Raw genomic sequence first — 17,883 nt, 5'->3', positions numbered from 1 at the left:
GGATTGCTTTTGTTAGTTGTGATATTGACATATAACCTCATAGTTTAAGGCTTATTAGTGTATTATACAAACCGTATCAGTCTTTTTTTTTTTGGGTACCTTTTTATGAGTTATAGCATGAAAACAATTGTATACCTGTATTTCAATTTGTTTATTATACAATAACGTGTGTGTGTGAGAGAACATTCATATAAGAAAAAGTACAAAAGAATAAAAGATTATTTGATCTCCAAATTTAGGGCTGGCAATGGGTAGGGTAGGATAGGGTTTGGACCCTACCCTAATCCTAACCCTACCCGCGAGTGGAAGAACTGCCGAGTTTTTGTCTTATACCGGAATATATTCTGGCTTGGAATCGTCATCACGGAGGCCGATGAGCTCCTCTTCTCCAATGTTACCGACAACGATACCAATAATTAATTAATCACTAAACATATTCTAAGGAATAACTTATCCGCTATTTTAGAAAGAGTTGGGCAAAAGTTGGTAAATCAAGTAGCCATATTATCATATAAACTTACCATGAAATAAAAGTAGATAAAAACATTTTTATCAGAAATCCAAAGTAATAACCATATGCATTAATTGTTAATTTTTTTTTGGACTAACCATAAAGATCTCAATGCCGAGCCGGAAAGCATGCTTCTACGGATAGATAACTCTTGGACCAAAAAAAGGAAAACGACATGTATTTCTCACAGTTCACATATAATACATAATAACAATAATAATAATCAATTTTAAACTTTCAATAAATTCAAGAACCTTAAACAACTTTGCTACTCTTCTAATTGGATCTTTGCTTTGACTTAGCCTTTAGATAAGGTGAATCATGAACGAACGAGTAGAACTACTATGCTCTGTTTGGCGTTAAACTAATTAATGCATGATATATAGTTGAACTAGAGAAGTTCATTATTATAAATTATAAATTAATTCAGTATATACTAACAGTAATGTTTTGTTTTGAGAATCCTAAATCCTAATAATAAATAAAGGCTTTGTACATTTAAGGTTTTAGATGATCCTCATGTTGTTGTTTGAGCTCCCTCTCTATCCTTGTGTTGCCATATTGAGTTTTGTGGTCTAACCAACCGATGATGTCGGAAAACACAATGTTCAAATTCTCCGGTGGCTCTCCGTACAAGAGACCGTGCCACATTCCAGGGTACAGTTTTATTGTCTTGTCTGTACTCGAAGCCACTTCATACAGTTGCTTGCTAACTGCCTTGTCCGTTACTTGGTCCTCCTCACCATGCAGCACCAGAAATGGTAGTGACACCTAAATTAATAATTAATAATTAATTAATTAATTAATTAATCAATCAAACGATGAGAATAATGCTTGAAATTTCACAAACCTCGTTTAGTTTTTGCTCTATTTCTGTACTAACTCTTAGAAGTTCGTAGCCAGTTCTCAGCCGAGGCTTCCCTTTGTAGCAGTATTCATTAGCTCTAATCTGCACAACAATTCACCAAATCACGTATAATTAGATTCTTAATCCATTTCATGTTAAATCACACATGTTACTAACTGTATGAATTTACAGTGATCAATAACTAAATATAACTTAAATAAAAGAATTTGTGAAGGTATTTGTTTTTCGTGTTACGGTGTTTTCTGTTTTTTTTATACTTATTTAAGCAGTCGAATAAATTGATTACTCACTCAATAAATTGATCATCGTATTTTTCTATGTAAGTAAGGCTATAATTACTTTTAATTTAATTAATATTTTTATATTCAATTTTAAAAATAATTAATTTTAGTTTATGCTCATATACATATATTTTCGTATAAAGTTTATAATTGAGAATTGTTAGATAATAATTTAGTTTATACTTGAGAAGGGAGATGTCTTTCTATAAAGATATTTACGTGTCGCATTATTATTGAACGTATTAATGAACTGGTTATTTTTTAATTTTTTAACAAATTAGAATAAAACCGATTTTTTTTATAACAACAACAATAAACCCAATTTTTTTTAGGAATTTAATTGTATTTTAAAATTTTAGAAATTTAAATGTCCGAAAAACAAAAAATCAGGGATATAATTGTCTTTTTATAAAAAAAATTAAAGATATTTAATTTAGATGGTATAATTCGATCGGATAAAATTAGGTCTAATAATTATAATGCAGACAATTAGGTTTATTATTGTTGCTATAATAAACCGACGATTTTGTTCTGGTTTATAATAAAAATAAATTATTAATCGGTTTAATAAGAATGTCCAATAATAACATGATATATGTGAACATCTTTAAAAAAATATTTTTAATGTCTTTATTAAAATAGTCTCTACTTGAGAATTATTAGAAAATAATTTAATTAAACTTATTAAATTATTTAATAATTTTTAAATATTAATTTCATATAAAAACAACTCCACGCGAGTGTAAGTACCTGTTGCCTAACATGGGGTTCCTTGAAGGCGACATCAATGATATCTTGGGTTGGGATTAGTCTCCATGATGGAATCACTCTGCTCAGTGCACTCAATACACCCACCACCATTGCGTTTGGTCTCAAATCATCTGCAATCTGCAACCAAACACATTATTAGACTAAACAAATCTACTTACCAAGCAAATTAATATTAATTAACAAATAATAAGTCACTTTCTAGAGGCAAGGTGCCTTCTAGAAGTGACGTAATACCCGGCAGCTATTGCAACGGTTTAGATTAGAAAATTCTTAGTTCATCGTGGAAAATGTAACCTAAACTTTTGTATCGGTCAATTTTTGACTAATAAGTAATAACTAATAATTATATTATTATATATCATGTGATCATTTCAAAAAAGCACACCTACTACACAATTTCACTAATTCATAATTATTCTCGAGGTATGATTATTGCGTGCAAAGAAAAAAGTTTTGCAATATTTTTTCTTATCCCATATTGATACCTTACTAGAAAAAAAGTAGAGTCTCTAATTACGCAATTTAATAATATTCATCTTTTTTTCATTGTACCAAAAAGTAATATGGAGGAATCTGATGCACAATTTAGTTGAATTGTGATGTCTACGTCAGTTTTGCATCCTTTTCTTATCTCATGAAATTTTCTAGGACTCTAGTTTTCATATACAACGCAATAGGAAAAGAAAAAAGAAAAAGAAAAAAAATTTTTGGAGTAGATATTGAATATTAGGCAAAGAAGTAACAGTATTATTCTCTGGAACCATACAGAGAGAGAAGTAAAGAATATTGTACGTTAGTGTCTACTCAATGTGATTGAATCCCAATTTACTGGGTACTGTATGCATCATACTACGCCTAAAATTACCAAATTGTTGAGGAAAAGGAAAAAACAAAAAGTAATCCAGAAAAAAAGGCAAAATACTAAAAGGTAAAGGGATTAATAATAAGGCCATGGAACGAAAGTAACAACAAGACGTACAATAATAATATTTTGTAATACATGATGATTTTATATGATTTACTCTTATTAAATATTAATTATGTGAGTGATACATGTGAGGCCCAAAAATAGCTAATAATTTATCTGATAAAATGTGCAAAATCCGTTTTTAGAAAAATATTATATATATATATATATATATATATATATATATATATATATATATATATATATTATTTTTGTATTGAAAAGAAACTGAAAAATAGAAACCGAAAGACAGGGGTAAAACCGAGACTAAATTTATATTATTTGATATTAAAAAAAAGATAAAGTATACTTTTTGTCTTTGAAATTTGCAAAAGTTTCAAAAATACTCCTAAGTTTTATTTTGTTTTAATTTTGTTCCATAAGTTTTTGATTTGCATCAAATATACTCTCGACGGTTAAATTTTCAAAAAATTTAAGACCAATCTAACAATAATGCATGAAAATTATGTTTGATTTACTTGTGTTGAGGGATTATTATTATGAAATTGTTGTTGAGTCGGTTTTAATTTTTTTGAAAATTTAGTCGTTAAAGGTATATTTGATGCAAATCGAAAATTTTTGGGACAAAATTAAAACAAAATAAAACTTAGGGATATTTTTAAAATTTTTGTCAAACTTCAGAGACAAAAAATATACTTTATCCTAAAAAGAATATTGCTAAAGTTTTAGTTTTTTTCCTTAAAAATTTTAGTCCATTTTTATTTTTTGAAAATTCTAAAGACACTAAAATTACATGTCCTAAATCTAAAATTTTAATTTTAATTTTCGATCACTAAATATAATATTAAATCCCAATTCTCAGGTAACAAAGATATGTAATATGTGATGCAGATATTTTGTTGGAAAAAGAGAAAAAAAAAGGGGGGGAAGAAAGAAGAAAGAAACCTTGCACATGGGTGCAACCAAAATGGCACCATCCCAGTAATCTGGCTTTTTCCAGTGCAAAAGCAGGGCCACAGCTCCTCCCATGGATTCCCCTAACAAGAACCTCATCTTCTTTTTGTTTTCTTTCTTTTCTGTATTTATTATTATTATTATTAATGAATCATGATGCCATCAAAAGCAACCAGACAAATAGTCCACCTCAACAAATAAAAATTACCAGAAATTGTGGTGAAATAATGGGAGCAGTCATTGATGAGAGAATTGAAATCAAGAACAAGACCCTGACGCCCATCTGATTTTCCATGCCCTTCATAATCCACACCATACACTCCATATCCTGCTTTTGCAAGCTTTCTTCCTGTGCCTGCATTCATTCATTCATTCATTAAGCATATTTATGTAGTGTAATTAATTATTATTTTAAATTATTAATTACTGTTCATAGTGATGCTGCATTCCATGGCATAGCCATGGCACATGAAGATGATCGCTTTTGGATTCCCATTCGCCGGTAACCATCTGCTTGCAAAAAGCTTCATTCCTCGAGAATTCAATACATATTCCTGCATGCCCAAATCATTTTTATTTTATTTTTAATTGATAAAACAATTCAATTAATATAGTATATAATTATATACCTCTTCATATATGATATTTGCTTCATCACTAGTGCCTGCCTGCAAATTAAATAATACAATAAGTTTATTTACATAATTAATTAAGCTGATGAGAAAGATAGAAAGAGAGAGATGGAAATTAATTAACTAACCATGGAGAATTTTTGAGTTTTGGGGTCCTAAAATATTATGAGAGAATGGGAGAGGGGTTTAGATTTCAGAGAGAGAGAGAAAGAGAGATATTCGTGCATGAAAAATAGGGAATGAATCAGATAATAAGAATGGCGTTAACTTATTTATGTCTATTTATAAGGGGAAGACACAAACAGATTCTGAAACAAAACCTTCCACAATTTCATCATCAATTTCTTATATCTTCATAAGGAAAAATATGCACCTTTTATAATATTTTTTATTAATATTTTATTTTTTAATTATTATCATTTAAATTTTAATCAATTTATTTTCTTAAAATATTATGTATAAAAGTATTTTCATTGGTCAGCAAACAAATCACATAAGATACTATAATTAAGTCAAATATTCTTTTTTATTTGTATGTTAATTCACAATCAAATATATATCTATGTAAAATTTTGATATCATGAATCCAGATATATATAAATATCTTCTAGTTAGTCAATTATTATATGCACTACCATAAATATATTTTAATATCGGTTCAAAATAATTATTACCTTGGCTTTTTTAGTTGATACGCCAATTAATTTATTATTTAAATTGTGCTGATATTCATTGATTTAATATATAATATAATGATGTTATCAATTTAGTTAGAGACTAGAGTAATCAATATTTTAAAATTGAGAAATTTAATTAATTAAAAAGATATATCTACATATTAAAAATTATTTATTATATATTTATATATATTTATATATATTATTTCAGATATTTTTAGTATAAATTGTAAGATTCAAATAAATCGGTCACTTTTATCCATATATAATCGACTACGTCTAATAGGATAAGATAGATTTTGCTTCTTTAATTTTTGGGGGCGCATTATTATTAAGAATTAGTTTAATTAATTTTTGAGTCATAAACTAACATTATCTGAACCCAAAGATAATATTGAAAATCAAGGAATGGTTGAATTGACCAATTAATATAAAGGAACAAGAATATTGTATGCTTATTTATTTTAACATTTTATTACATTGTTTTGCTAACTTTAATAGTAGTTGAATTAATCTTGGCATGAGCTCACTCGTTCTTGTGATTTTTATGTGCAACTTGGAGTTAGTTTAATTTTAATTATTCATCAAATCTTTCTAATTTGTTTGTTGGTCAACTATTCAACTTGTTTTAGTTTTGAGGTGATTCTTTCGTTGGACTTTGAGCTGTTCTTGAATTAACGCCGTTATTCGGTTAAAAAAACTGAATAATTTCGAGTTTTTGGGCTCTTTATTCTTTAAAGGAAAAAGAAATAAAAATATTTTAAATTAACCTTTTTGGTCAATGTTGATAGTTTTGACTTTACAACTTTAAACGTGCAAGCCGTGTGTGAATGGATAAGAACGACCAAGAGCTCAAACTAAAAGTATATACGGGTCAACATTATTGTACCCAGAAAAAGAAAAAGAAATGAGAAATTATATTTGATCCCTTCTCCTTTTCCTTTTTAAAATCCTAATTCTTAAATTATATTTACTATCTGCAAAACGTTGGTATGGCTTAAATAATTCGGTGTTTTCGATTTATTTTATTTTTTAAATTAATAATTATAAATTGGACGGTCTAATTTGTAATTTTGAAAATAAAAAAATTTTTAATGTTAAAATCAGACTATTCAATTTTTATTTTAAAAAATAAAAAATACAAATCGAACCTTTCGATTTATAATTTATTTTTTTCTTTAAATAAATCGAACCTTTCGATTTGTAGTTTATTTTTTTTTTAAACAAATCGGACCGTCAGATTTAAATAAAACACCATATAAAAAAAAATACCAAATCTATCAATAACAATATATTACACATATATTTAATCAATCTAAAAAAATTAACCGCAAAACTTTCCCTTCTCTTTTTTTTTTGTTCTCTGAAATTAGTACACTTTTCAATTTTTTTATTATCAATTTAAGACAAAATTTTCGTGAGAGACTACTATAGATCTGAGAATATAATTTTAAAAACATAATTAAACAACTAGTAATTTCAAAGACTTTTTTTAATTTCAAATATAATTTCAAAAACACTTTAAAAAGTTGTTAACTCGTTTTCTCCATTTACTAATAAAAGCTTTCACACAAGAATGAAGACATCATTCACCGATCAGCAAAAAGTTTTCTGACGTATATACGATTTAAATCTACTACTTCTACTATTCTTATACTGTACAATTTAGAAAACATCATCATCATTATTATTATTATTATTATTATTATTATTATTATTATTATTATTATTATTATTATTATTATTCCGTCCAAACCAGCCGAGGTATAGGTCCCCAACGAGATTCGCTTAGTTCCAGGAGTTGTGCGTCGTCAGGGAGGTAGTCTCCAAAGGTAACCTCGGTGTGGTGAAACACGACGGCGGGAGCACCTACAAAAAGCACTCCGACGTTCAAGTAAGAATGTGAGTTATGAGAAAATAAGAGAAGTAAATCAGAGTGAGTTCTGTGACCTGTCTCTCTTAGGTTGTTTTTACCCTTATTTTATAGATGATTGGAGCGTCAAGTATTGCCTGATTTGTTCCGATATTGGTGGCTTGGATGATGAGTTCTGTTTTCGCAAGTAACGTCTATGGGATAGTGTATAACTCACGTGCGTGATTGTTTCAGTTTTGGTTTGTTTGTTTCCGAGATTCATGGTCGGATTGTTGTTGTTGATGCTAATCCCGAGCTTAGCGGGGTACACGTCATAGCCCCCAAGCTCGGCTGGCATTGTATGTAAATGATAGACGAGCTTATTGTTGTCGTTGTGTCTTCTGGTCTTGGGCCGCTCCAAAAGTGGTCTTCAATGGTGTTAACTGGTCTTGGAAGGCGTTGCTATTGCTTTTCTTGCAAAACGTGCCCGCTTTTAATGCTTTTATTTGCCGTTTGGGTTATCCACGCTTGTTTAACGGTTGTGAGGTATTTACCCACTAAGTTAGTGGGCTTGCAATAATTTTCCTTTGGGAATTTCGTTGCTGTTTCAAATTCTTTCTGACCTTTGCCATGACTTCTAAAGGTTCGTTTTTTCCTCTGTAGTCTGTTTTCTTTTCTCTATTCTTTCTTCTGGGATGGCGAGGGATAAAGAAAAAGATAAAGTTGTGGAGGAGGATGAATCTAATCCCTATTACTGGGTTCATGATGATGTGAGGACCCGCTCCTCTTCGTTTGTTAGTGCCGACTCCATTAGTGAGCTTCGTAGCTTGCATGTTGTGAAGGAGGGATCTGGTATTGCGGTTGAGTTCCTTCCCTGTTCTAGTGAAGATAGGGTTTGCGAGAGTAGGGGGGATTGGCAGTATTTCTATTTTTATACTCCTTGTCTTATTGAGCTTCACGTTAGGTTCCCGTTTTCTGCATTTGAATGTGATGTGTTAACCCAGTTGAACTGTGCGCCTTCACAGTTACACCCTAACTCTTGGGCGTTTTTGCGTGCTTTCCAGTGTTTAATGAGCTTTCTTTCTGTCCCTTGTTCTCTTGCCGTCTTTTTCTCGTTGTTTCAGGCGAAAGGGGTTCGAAAGGGGTTATGGGTATGTCTGAGCAGTTACCCTGGTCGATCTCTCTTCCTTCTTTATAAGTCTTCCTTTAAAAACTTTAAATCTTTGTTTGTAAAGGTGAGGTCGGTGGAATCTGAATACCCCTTCTATCTAGATGACGAGTTGGTAGAGAGATTTCCCTTATACTGGTGTTCGGAACCTTGTCAGATTCTTGAAGCTGTTGAACGGAGTGAGGAGGAGGAGCGGTTACTAGATTTTTTGGTTGAGAGTTTTGCTGGGGGGGAGTGTTTGTCTATTCCTGACCTTCTTCGCTATTATGACTCTGGTGATATGGATGGTTTGAAAGCATATTTAGGTATTTCTTGACTATTTTGTGTTTGTTTCTCACTTGCTTTATTTATTCTGATCTTTTGTCTTCTGTGTACGTGGACGGGTACCTCTTCTTGATCCAGGGCGTCTTCAGACTTTTCTAAAAAAGAAAAAGGAAAGACTCACCGATGCCTCTCTGGCAGTAAATGAGGGGGGAGGTGATATTGCTCAATCTGTTGCTCAGGCTGCGTCTTCCTTTAAGAGGAAGAGGGATAATGTTGAAAAATCTGTGGAGGTGATCTCGGAGGAAGTAAGGGAAGTTGTTGGAGGTGGTGGGGTTGCTTTTGATCGTCAGAGAAAGCTCCATGGCTTTATTCCTGGCTCTGGATCGCATTCCTTGTGGAGTGATCAATTTGACTTTGCCGATCTTTCTGATAAGGTGTCTCAATACCCTGGAGATATGCTCATGACTCGCCGTGTTGGCATGGAGTCTCTTGGTAAATTTGTTCAGGTAATGCCTGCTATAGTTCGAGCATTTTGGTATACTTTTTCCTTGCCTTTTGACTTTTTGTGGTTTTTTATGTTTGTGTAGATTGTTGCTTCTCGTCTGATGTGTGTTGGTCGAACCACCGAGCTTATCGGTGCCGAGCAACAGGGGATTGTGAATCGAGTTGCCGATCTGGAGAAGTCGCATAATATGAGGATAGATGAGTTGGAAAAGGCTGCTAAGGAGAAAGATGATGCTGTTATCAGCGCTTTGGCTAGGGCAAAGGATTCCGAAGAGGAGGTGACTCGCTTAAGGGATCAGATCCGTTTGCTGCAAGCCGAAGTTATGGAACATGATGTGGCCAAAGGTCGGCTCACTTCTCGTGTTCATGAGTTGGATGAGCATGGTATGGAGATGTTCTCCTATGGATTTGAACGAGCTGTGAGTCAGATCGCTGTGCTGGCCCCGGATTTTGACAGTGATCAGCTTGATATGACTAAGATAGTTGTTGGTGGAAAATTAGTTGTAGATGGAACTGCGGAGGAGCACGATGAGAACGCTCCTCCCTCTTAGTTTGTGTATGATTGTCTATTATTGACTATTTTCTTTTGTTTGACCGAGGTTTGGTCTTGTTTTGTTGATATTTTGAACTATTTTGCTTTGGCCGAGGTTTAGGCCAAGTTAATGATGTCACTTTGTTTTTGATTTTGTATACATCGTTCTCCTTTGTATTTTGTTTGTTAGGCTTAGATTTGAGAGAAACATTCGATAATTTGAATATATTGGGCGTCCGGCCTCGTTAAAACCCTTGCTTAGGCAAAACCCTTTTTGGGAAAAAAGCTCTAAGGGGGGAAAAGAGTGCCTTCATCCGCTGATTGTACAATTTATGATCTATACACTTTCAATGAGGAAACATTCCAGTTTCCTGACACTGGGCTGCCCTGTAATGTCTGTAGTTGGTAAGCCCCCATTCCGAGTACTTTTGCTATTCGAAAGGGTCCCTCCCAGTTCGCGGCGAGCTTGCCGTGTGAAGGAGGTCATCTTGCGTCTTCAGTTCGTCTGAGGACAAGATCGTCTTCTGAGAAAGTCCTCGGGACGACTTTGCTATTGTGTCTTCTTGCAGCCAATTGTTTCATGGCTCTTTGTTTGATTGCTGCGATATCCCTATCTTCTTCGATGAGGTCAAGCTCGGCCCCTCTTACGAGAGTGTTGTTTTGTTCGTCGTATAGCTCGGTCCTAACCGTGGGTGTTCCGACTTCTACTGGGATCAGTGCCTCTGCCCCGTATACCAACCTGAAAGGTGTTTCACCAGTGGTTGTTTGTATTGTAGTGTTGTAGCTCCATAGTATTTCTGGGATTAGCTCGGCCCATTCACCCTTCGCATTGTCAAGTTTTCTCTTTATTGCCTGCAATATAACTCGGTTAGCAGCTTCGGCTCGCCCATTGGTTTGTGGGTGTTCGACCGAGCTAAAATAGTGCTGTATATTAAAATTGCTTAAAAATGTGCCGAGGTTATTATCGGTAAATTGTCTACCGTTATCTCATATTATTTCTCTTGGTATTCCAAATCGGCATATTATGTTTTTCCATATAAAAGATCTTACCTTTTCGGCTGTTATCTTTGCTAAGGGTTGCGCTTCTATCCATTTTGAGAAGTAGTCAATTGATACTAAAAGAAATTTTACCTGACCTGGTGCTACTGGAAATGGGCCGAGGATATCGAGTCCCCATCTCTGAAAAGGCCAGCTTACCTCCATACTGTGCAATAGCTCGGCTGGCTTCGTAGAAATGGCCTCATGCTTTTGGCATTTGTCGCATTTCTTGACCTTTGCTATGCAATCTCTTTTCATGGTCGGCCAAAAATATCTTGTTTGGACGATTTTTGCGGCTAGGGCTCTCCCTCCGATGTGGTTTCCGCATACGCCTTCATGTACTTCGTTCATTACTTCTCTTGCCTCCTCGTTGTTCAGGCATTTCAGTAACGGTTGTGAGATGCCCCGCTTATACAGTTCTCCTGCTACGCTTGTATATAGGCTTGCCCTTCGTCTGAAGTGTTGTGGATTAAGCTCATTTTTAGGCACGGTACCTGTATTGATGTACTCAAGAAAGGGCGTTCTCCAGTCATGGAGATGGTTAATGTTTGTTATAGATATAAATTCAATGCTGGGTTTTTTGAGTGTCAGTTGTGTTAGTGCTGATGCTTGTGTGTCTACCCTAGTGGATGCAAGTTTAGATAATACGTCGGCTCTAGTGTTCTTTTCTCTATGTACATGTAGAATGGTGAATGAACTGAATTTCGAAATAAGATCCTTTGCTATCAGCCAGTAACGCTCTAGCAAGGGATCTTTTACCTGGTATTCTCCTCGGATTTGTTGGACTACCAAGAGGGAATCACAGTGTGCTGTCAGACTTTGTATCTGGAGGTTGAGGGCGAGCTTGAGTCCGGCTATGAGGGCTTCATATTCGGCCTGGTTATTGCTTGCTGAGAAGTGGAATTGTAGCGACTGTTCGGCCACTACGTTTTCTCCTTCTTTCAGAATCACTCCGGCTCCGCTTCCTTCTCGGCTGGATGCCCCGTCTACATGTAGCTCCCAGTGCTTGTTGTGTTCGGCCGAGGTTAATTCTGATATGAAGTCGGCTAGGATTTGTGCCTTTAGTGCCGACCTTGGTTGAAACTGGATATCGAATTCTGAGAGCTCTATGGACCATTTGGTCAGTCGTCCAGCTAATTCCGGTTTTGTTAGTATTTGTCGTAATGGTTGGTTTGTTCGTACTATTATCGTGTGGCTTTGAAAGTAATGTCTAAGTCTCCTCGCCGTTGTTACAAGCGCTAAAGCTAGCCGTTCAATTCTTGGGTACCTTTGTTCTGTTGGCTGCATGACTCTGCTGACGAAGTATACTGGTTGTTGTGCTTTCCCTGACTCGATCATTAAGGCCGAGCTTATAGAATGCTCGGAAGCGGATAGGTATAAGTATAAGGGCTTGCCAATTTCAGGTCTTTGTAGTACTGGAGGTGATGATAAGACGACTTTGAGTTCAGCGAAAGCTTTTTCACATTCTTCTGTCCATAGAAACTTTTTGTTCTTTGTTATTGTTTGGAAGAAATGATATGATCGGCTCGATACTGATGGTAGGAACCGGGATAATGCTGCTATTCTCCCTGCTAGCTGTTGTACTTCTTTGACTGTTTTGGGGCTTGCCATGCTGAGTATTGCCTTACATTTTTCTGGGTTCGCCTCTATACCTCGTGATGTTAGCATGAATCCGAGGAATTTTCCCCCTCGTACTCCAAAAGCACATTTTTTTGGGTTGAGCCTCATTCTGTATGTTCGGACTTGTTCAAATACTTCTTTAAGATCATCGCAGTGTGACTTCCCATGGGTGGTCTTGGCGACAATATCATCCATATAGATCTCCATGTTCCGACCTATCTGATGATGGAACACCTTGTCCATCAGTCGCTGGTATGTTGCACCTGCATTCTTTAGTCCAAATGGCATTACTCTATAACAAAAATTTCCATGCTCGGTTATAAACGCGGTTTTGCTTTGGTCTTCTGGGTGCATGAGTATCTGGTTGTAACCAGAGTATGCATCCATGAAGCTCAAGCTTTTGTAACCTGAGGCACTGTCTACAAGTTTATCGATGCATGGTAGAGGATAAGCATCCTTGGGGCATGCTTTATTTAAATCTGTGAAGTCGACGCACATGCGCCATTTACCTGAATTTTTTCTTACCATTACTACGTTCGAGAGCCATGTAGTGAATCTGATTTCTTTGATGAAGTTGGCTTTAAGTAGCTTTTCGGTTTCTTCCAGTGCGGCCTTTGATTTGTCTGCTCTGAGATTCCTCTTTTTCTGAGCTATAGGTCGGCTTGCCTTGTTCGTGGCGAGTTTATGGCAGATAATGCTCGGATCTATTCCTGGTATATTTGCCGGGGTCCATGCAAATAGGTCGGCGTTGTCTTGCAACACTTTCACCAGTTCTGATCTTTCCTTTCCCTGTAGTGCCTGGCCGACGTATGTGAACCGTTCTGGTTTCTCTGTCAGTGGGATTTTCTGGAGCTCGTCTGCTGGTTGAGGCCTCTCTTGGGTGTCCTCGTGCGGATCAAGCTCTGCCAAGGACAGTACCTCTGTTGCGTTATGGATTGCTTTGACTTCTTGCTGGAACTCTAGTCTTGGAGCCGACCTTTTCAGGCTTGCGTTGTAACATTGCCGAGCTTGTTGTCGGTCTGAGTGAAGTGTCGCTATTTTTCCGTCCTGTGCCTGAAATTTTACACATAGATGAAAGGTTGAAACTACTGCCCTGAACATGTTCAGAGCAGGTCTTCCGAGAATAATGTTATAAGGACTAGGGCAGTCAACTATAAGGTATTGTATGTCGATGGTTCGTGACAATGGGTGGTTTCCCATCATTGTCTTCAACCATATGTAGCCCTTAATCGGTACTCTTTCTCCGGAGAATCCGACTAATTCTCCGAATGAAGGTTGTATAAGTTTTTCAGATATTTGCATTTTTAGAAAAGTAGTGTAAAACAGAACATCGGCACTACTACCTGGGTCCAAGAGGACTTTTCTTACCAGTAACTCGCCTGTTTGGATAGAAATTACCACTGGGTCGTCTGAGTGTGGTGCGGCCGAGCATATGTCCCTCTGGTTGAAAACGATTTCTAGGTTTGATATGTCCTTGTTGTTATGTGGTGTTGTCCCTTCTATTGCAAGCATCGTGCGATAGTTACGTTTTCTCGCCGAAGTTGTTTCTCCTCCTCCGGCGAATCCTCCTGATATGGTGTTTATGATCCCTTTAGGTGGTGTGCTGTTTGGCCATTTGTTGGTTTCTTTTGCTCCTGAGGTCTGTTGGCGTTCCTCTCTATCGTTCTCTTTATGCTTCCTTCCCTCGATGTATTTATCTAGGAGGCCCTGCCGGGCCAATCTTTCTAATAGGTCCTTGGCTATTATACATTCGCCGGTTGTGTGGCCGTACTTTTGGTGGAAAGCACAGTGCTTGCTTTTGTCGACGAATCTCTGGTCTTGATAGCTCCCGGCCCTTGTTGGTGGTTTTATGATTTTGGCGTTGAGTATTTCTTTGATTATCCTTTCCCTTATTGTGTTGAACCTGGTGTAATTGTCAAATTTTGGGGTTAGCTTGAAGGGTCTCTTGAGGTCCTTGATGTTTGCCGACCTTGTGGATTTTTCATCCTCTCTTTTATGTTGTCTCTTTTCTGTCTTTTCGGTTTCGCGGAGCTCTTCGATCTCCATCTGCCCTGCCGCCCTTTCTCGGAACTCTTCCAATGTCTTTGGCTTTGTTACTGCAATTGTTTCCCTGAATTTTCCGGGTCGGAGTCCTGCCTTTATGACGTGCAGATGGACGGCGGGGTCTAAGTCGGGTATTTCCATTGTCGCTTCTGCAAACCTGGTTAGGTAGTCTTTCAAGTTCTCCTGGGGTCCTTAGTGAATGGTGCCGAGGTAGTCCGATCCATGTACATATATCCTCGCTGCAGCAAAGTAGTCTATGAAGGATTTTGCTAATTCCTCGAAAGAAGAGATTGATCCCGCAGGTAGTTTTGAGAACCAAAGCAGGGCTGCGCCATCGAGGTAAGTAGGAAAGGCCCTGCAAAGGACGGGTTTGTTATTAGGACCATTAAAGAACATCATAGATTGAAATTTCTTGATGTGAGCCCGGGGGCCACCAATCCCCTTATATGGCTCGAGGGAAGAAGGTAATGTGAAATGCTTTGGCATCTGGTAGTTGGTGATCTCCTCAAAGAATGGGTTGTCCAAGGTCAGCTTCTCCCTTGGTGGGTCAATACTCAGTAGGTCTGTTTTTCCTTTATGACCGTTGTCTTCACGTTTACTGGCGTCATTTTGGTTGGTTAGTTCGGCCAGCCTTTTGACTTCCGCTTGCAGTTCGGCCATTTGAGCCATGAGCTCGGCCTGAGTGTTTTGATGGACTCCATTATCAGCCATGCGTGAAGGTTGAGAATCTCTGCGTAAAAAGAAAACACGAGGTGCTATACAAAAGAAAGAGTGGGGTCAGTGTAACGGGCCCCACGGTGGGCGCCAAATGTTCCGTCCAAACCAGCCGAAGTATAGGTCCCCAACGAGATTCGCTTAGTTCCAGGAGTTGTGCGTCGTCAGGGAGGTAGTCTCCAAAGGTAACCTCGGTGTGGTGAAACACGACGGCGGGAGCACCTGCAAAAAGCACTCCGACGCTCAAGTAAGAATGTGAGTTATGATAAAATAAGAGAAGTAAATCAGAGTGAGTTCTGTGACCTGTCTCTCTTAGGTTGTTTTTACCCTTATTTTATAGATGACTGGAGCGTCGAGTATTGCCTGATTTGTTCTGATATTGGTGGCTTGGATGATGAGTTCTGTTTTCGCAAGTAACGTCTATGGGATAGTGTATAACTCACGTGCGTGATTGTTTCAGTTTTGGTTTGTTTGTTTCCGAGATTCATGGTAGGATTGTTGTTGTTGATGCTAATCCCGAGCTTAGCGGGGTACACGTCAATTATTATTATTATATTATTATTATTATTATTATTATTATTATGTATACACGAAAAATAAGTTATTGTTCGTATATAATATATAATAAAGTATAAAATATATTAAAAATAAATTAAACAATATATGTTATACACAAATATATATAATAATTAATTCAGTAATTAATTTTTTATATGTATATAATATATTTTTTTTTAAATCTTTGTAGAGTTCATATTAACTTACTATCATAAAATTATTATAAAAATATAAAATTTAATTAAAAAAATGAATAAAGAAACCATTGGTAAATAATGTAGAGTACAAATTTACATAATAGAATCTCTCCCCTTTTGTATTTGTTAGAAATAAGAGACTAAATTGGAGAAATAATTTATGTATTATTAAGTGTATTTAAGTTGTCTAGAATGATACAATATAAAAGAGTATTTATAGGTACTAAGAAAATCGTAATAATAAAGACGTAATCTCCTATAATAAATATTCAGATATACTAAATAATACTAATTGATCCTAATTGTTCCTAATTATATTCTAACAGTATTATTATTTTTTACAACATATATTTGCTTTAATTTATTTTTCAGAGTTCCTACTCTATACAATATAGTATCACTCTTCCCTCTACTGTTTATTCGTAATATTAATTTTTTTAATTATTGTGAGAGAAAATGGTGAAACCTAACACAATTAAACTGCTGTACTTGGTCGTAGTTAGGAATTTCGATGAATAAGGAGATAGCATTCATATGTGTTAAGTTTATTAACAATACTAAAGGTATCACAAAAAGAAGTAAGCTAGAACTTCTGAAATAATTGTGTGAACTCCATTACTCTTACACTTTTCTAAATTTCTTGAGAAGAGGACGGCAGATTTGAAGAATTTTGATGTGAAAGACTAACATTAATTAATAATAATGGTTTTGAAAAAGAAATTTAATGTAATTATTAAAATGATGTAATGTGGACGGTTCACATCCCATATAGTTTCTTCACTGTCAACTTGTTTGGATTACTCTTTCAACACGTTGCCTAATTGACACATTACAAGTATATATATATATATTATTATTCTCCACATACAAATCATCTTTTAATACAAATCTATATAAGTCATTTATATTCACGCGTGTACGTTTTTTTGGTGTTGTTACTTCTTCTTCTTTTTTTCGTTATTTTTCTCTTTCGTTAACGTCGTCACCAACACCACCTCCTCCTCCTCCTCTTCTTCTTCCTTCTTTTTTCATTTGAATTTCTTCTCCTCTTTCCTTTTTCTTCTTCTCCTTCATCATAAGTTATCTCGTTGTTGAAGATAATGAATAATTCAAATTTAGATTGTCAATTGAACCAGAACGAAATTGATTATTATTTTGAATTCAATCAAGTGGTTGAGGTGTGGTTCGATTCTAGTTAATTTTTCGTTAGTAGTTTATGATTATGTAGGTCATTGATGGTTTGAATTGAATGTAATGTAAAGGTTCTGCATTAAAGAAAATATTTTTCTGTATTTGCAGCAAATTTGGATGTAACACGAAGATATTTTGGTGTAATACAAATATATTTGAGTGTATTATTTAAGAATTTTCGGTGTATGCTGATAAGTTCTACATAATTCAAAACTCTTCTTCTTTCTCCTCCTCCTCATCTTCTACTGCTTCTTCTTCTTCTTCTTCTTTTTCATCATCATCATTATCTTTTTTTTTTATTCATTTTTTTCTTATTTTACCTTCTCAAGTTTTTTCTTATTTTACTCTTTTAACAATAATAAAAACAAAAAAAATCAAATAAAGAAGAAGAAGAAACACATAATACTGCAAAATTACTTGGAAGAGAATGAACTTACATTCATTCAACTAAAAGAAAGAAATAAATAAAGAGAAAAATAAGAAGAAAAAATGCAGCATTAGAGAAAATATTTTTCTATATTTGCAACAAATTTGAATGTAACACGAAAATATTCGAGTGTATTATTTAAGAATTTTCGGT

General features: G+C 35.2%; 1 protein-coding gene across 1 annotated transcript; it reads right to left on the bottom strand.

Moving 5' to 3' along the window:
- Nucleotides 1–894: 894 nt before the first annotated feature.
- On the bottom strand, nt 895–5,747 carry LOC112775852 (caffeoylshikimate esterase). The gene is made up of 8 exons (XM_025819748.2): nt 5,074–5,747; nt 4,943–4,981; nt 4,741–4,867; nt 4,522–4,668; nt 4,305–4,435; nt 2,411–2,548; nt 1,362–1,460; nt 895–1,282 (listed from the first exon to the last, which is right to left on the bottom strand). Exons 1-8 carry the CDS (start codon nt 5,074–5,076, stop codon nt 1,010–1,012), a joined length of 957 nt encoding a protein of 318 aa, XP_025675533.1. The 5' UTR covers nt 5,077–5,747; the 3' UTR covers nt 895–1,009.
- Between the last annotated feature and the right edge of the window lie 12,136 nt (nt 5,748–17,883).

This window comes from Arachis hypogaea, chromosome 19 (genome assembly GCF_003086295.3).
Source record: "Arachis hypogaea cultivar Tifrunner chromosome 19, arahy.Tifrunner.gnm2.J5K5, whole genome shotgun sequence".
NCBI lineage: Eukaryota > Viridiplantae > Streptophyta > Magnoliopsida > Fabales > Fabaceae > Arachis > Arachis hypogaea.
This window is presented reverse-complemented; position numbering and strand designations above follow the sequence as displayed.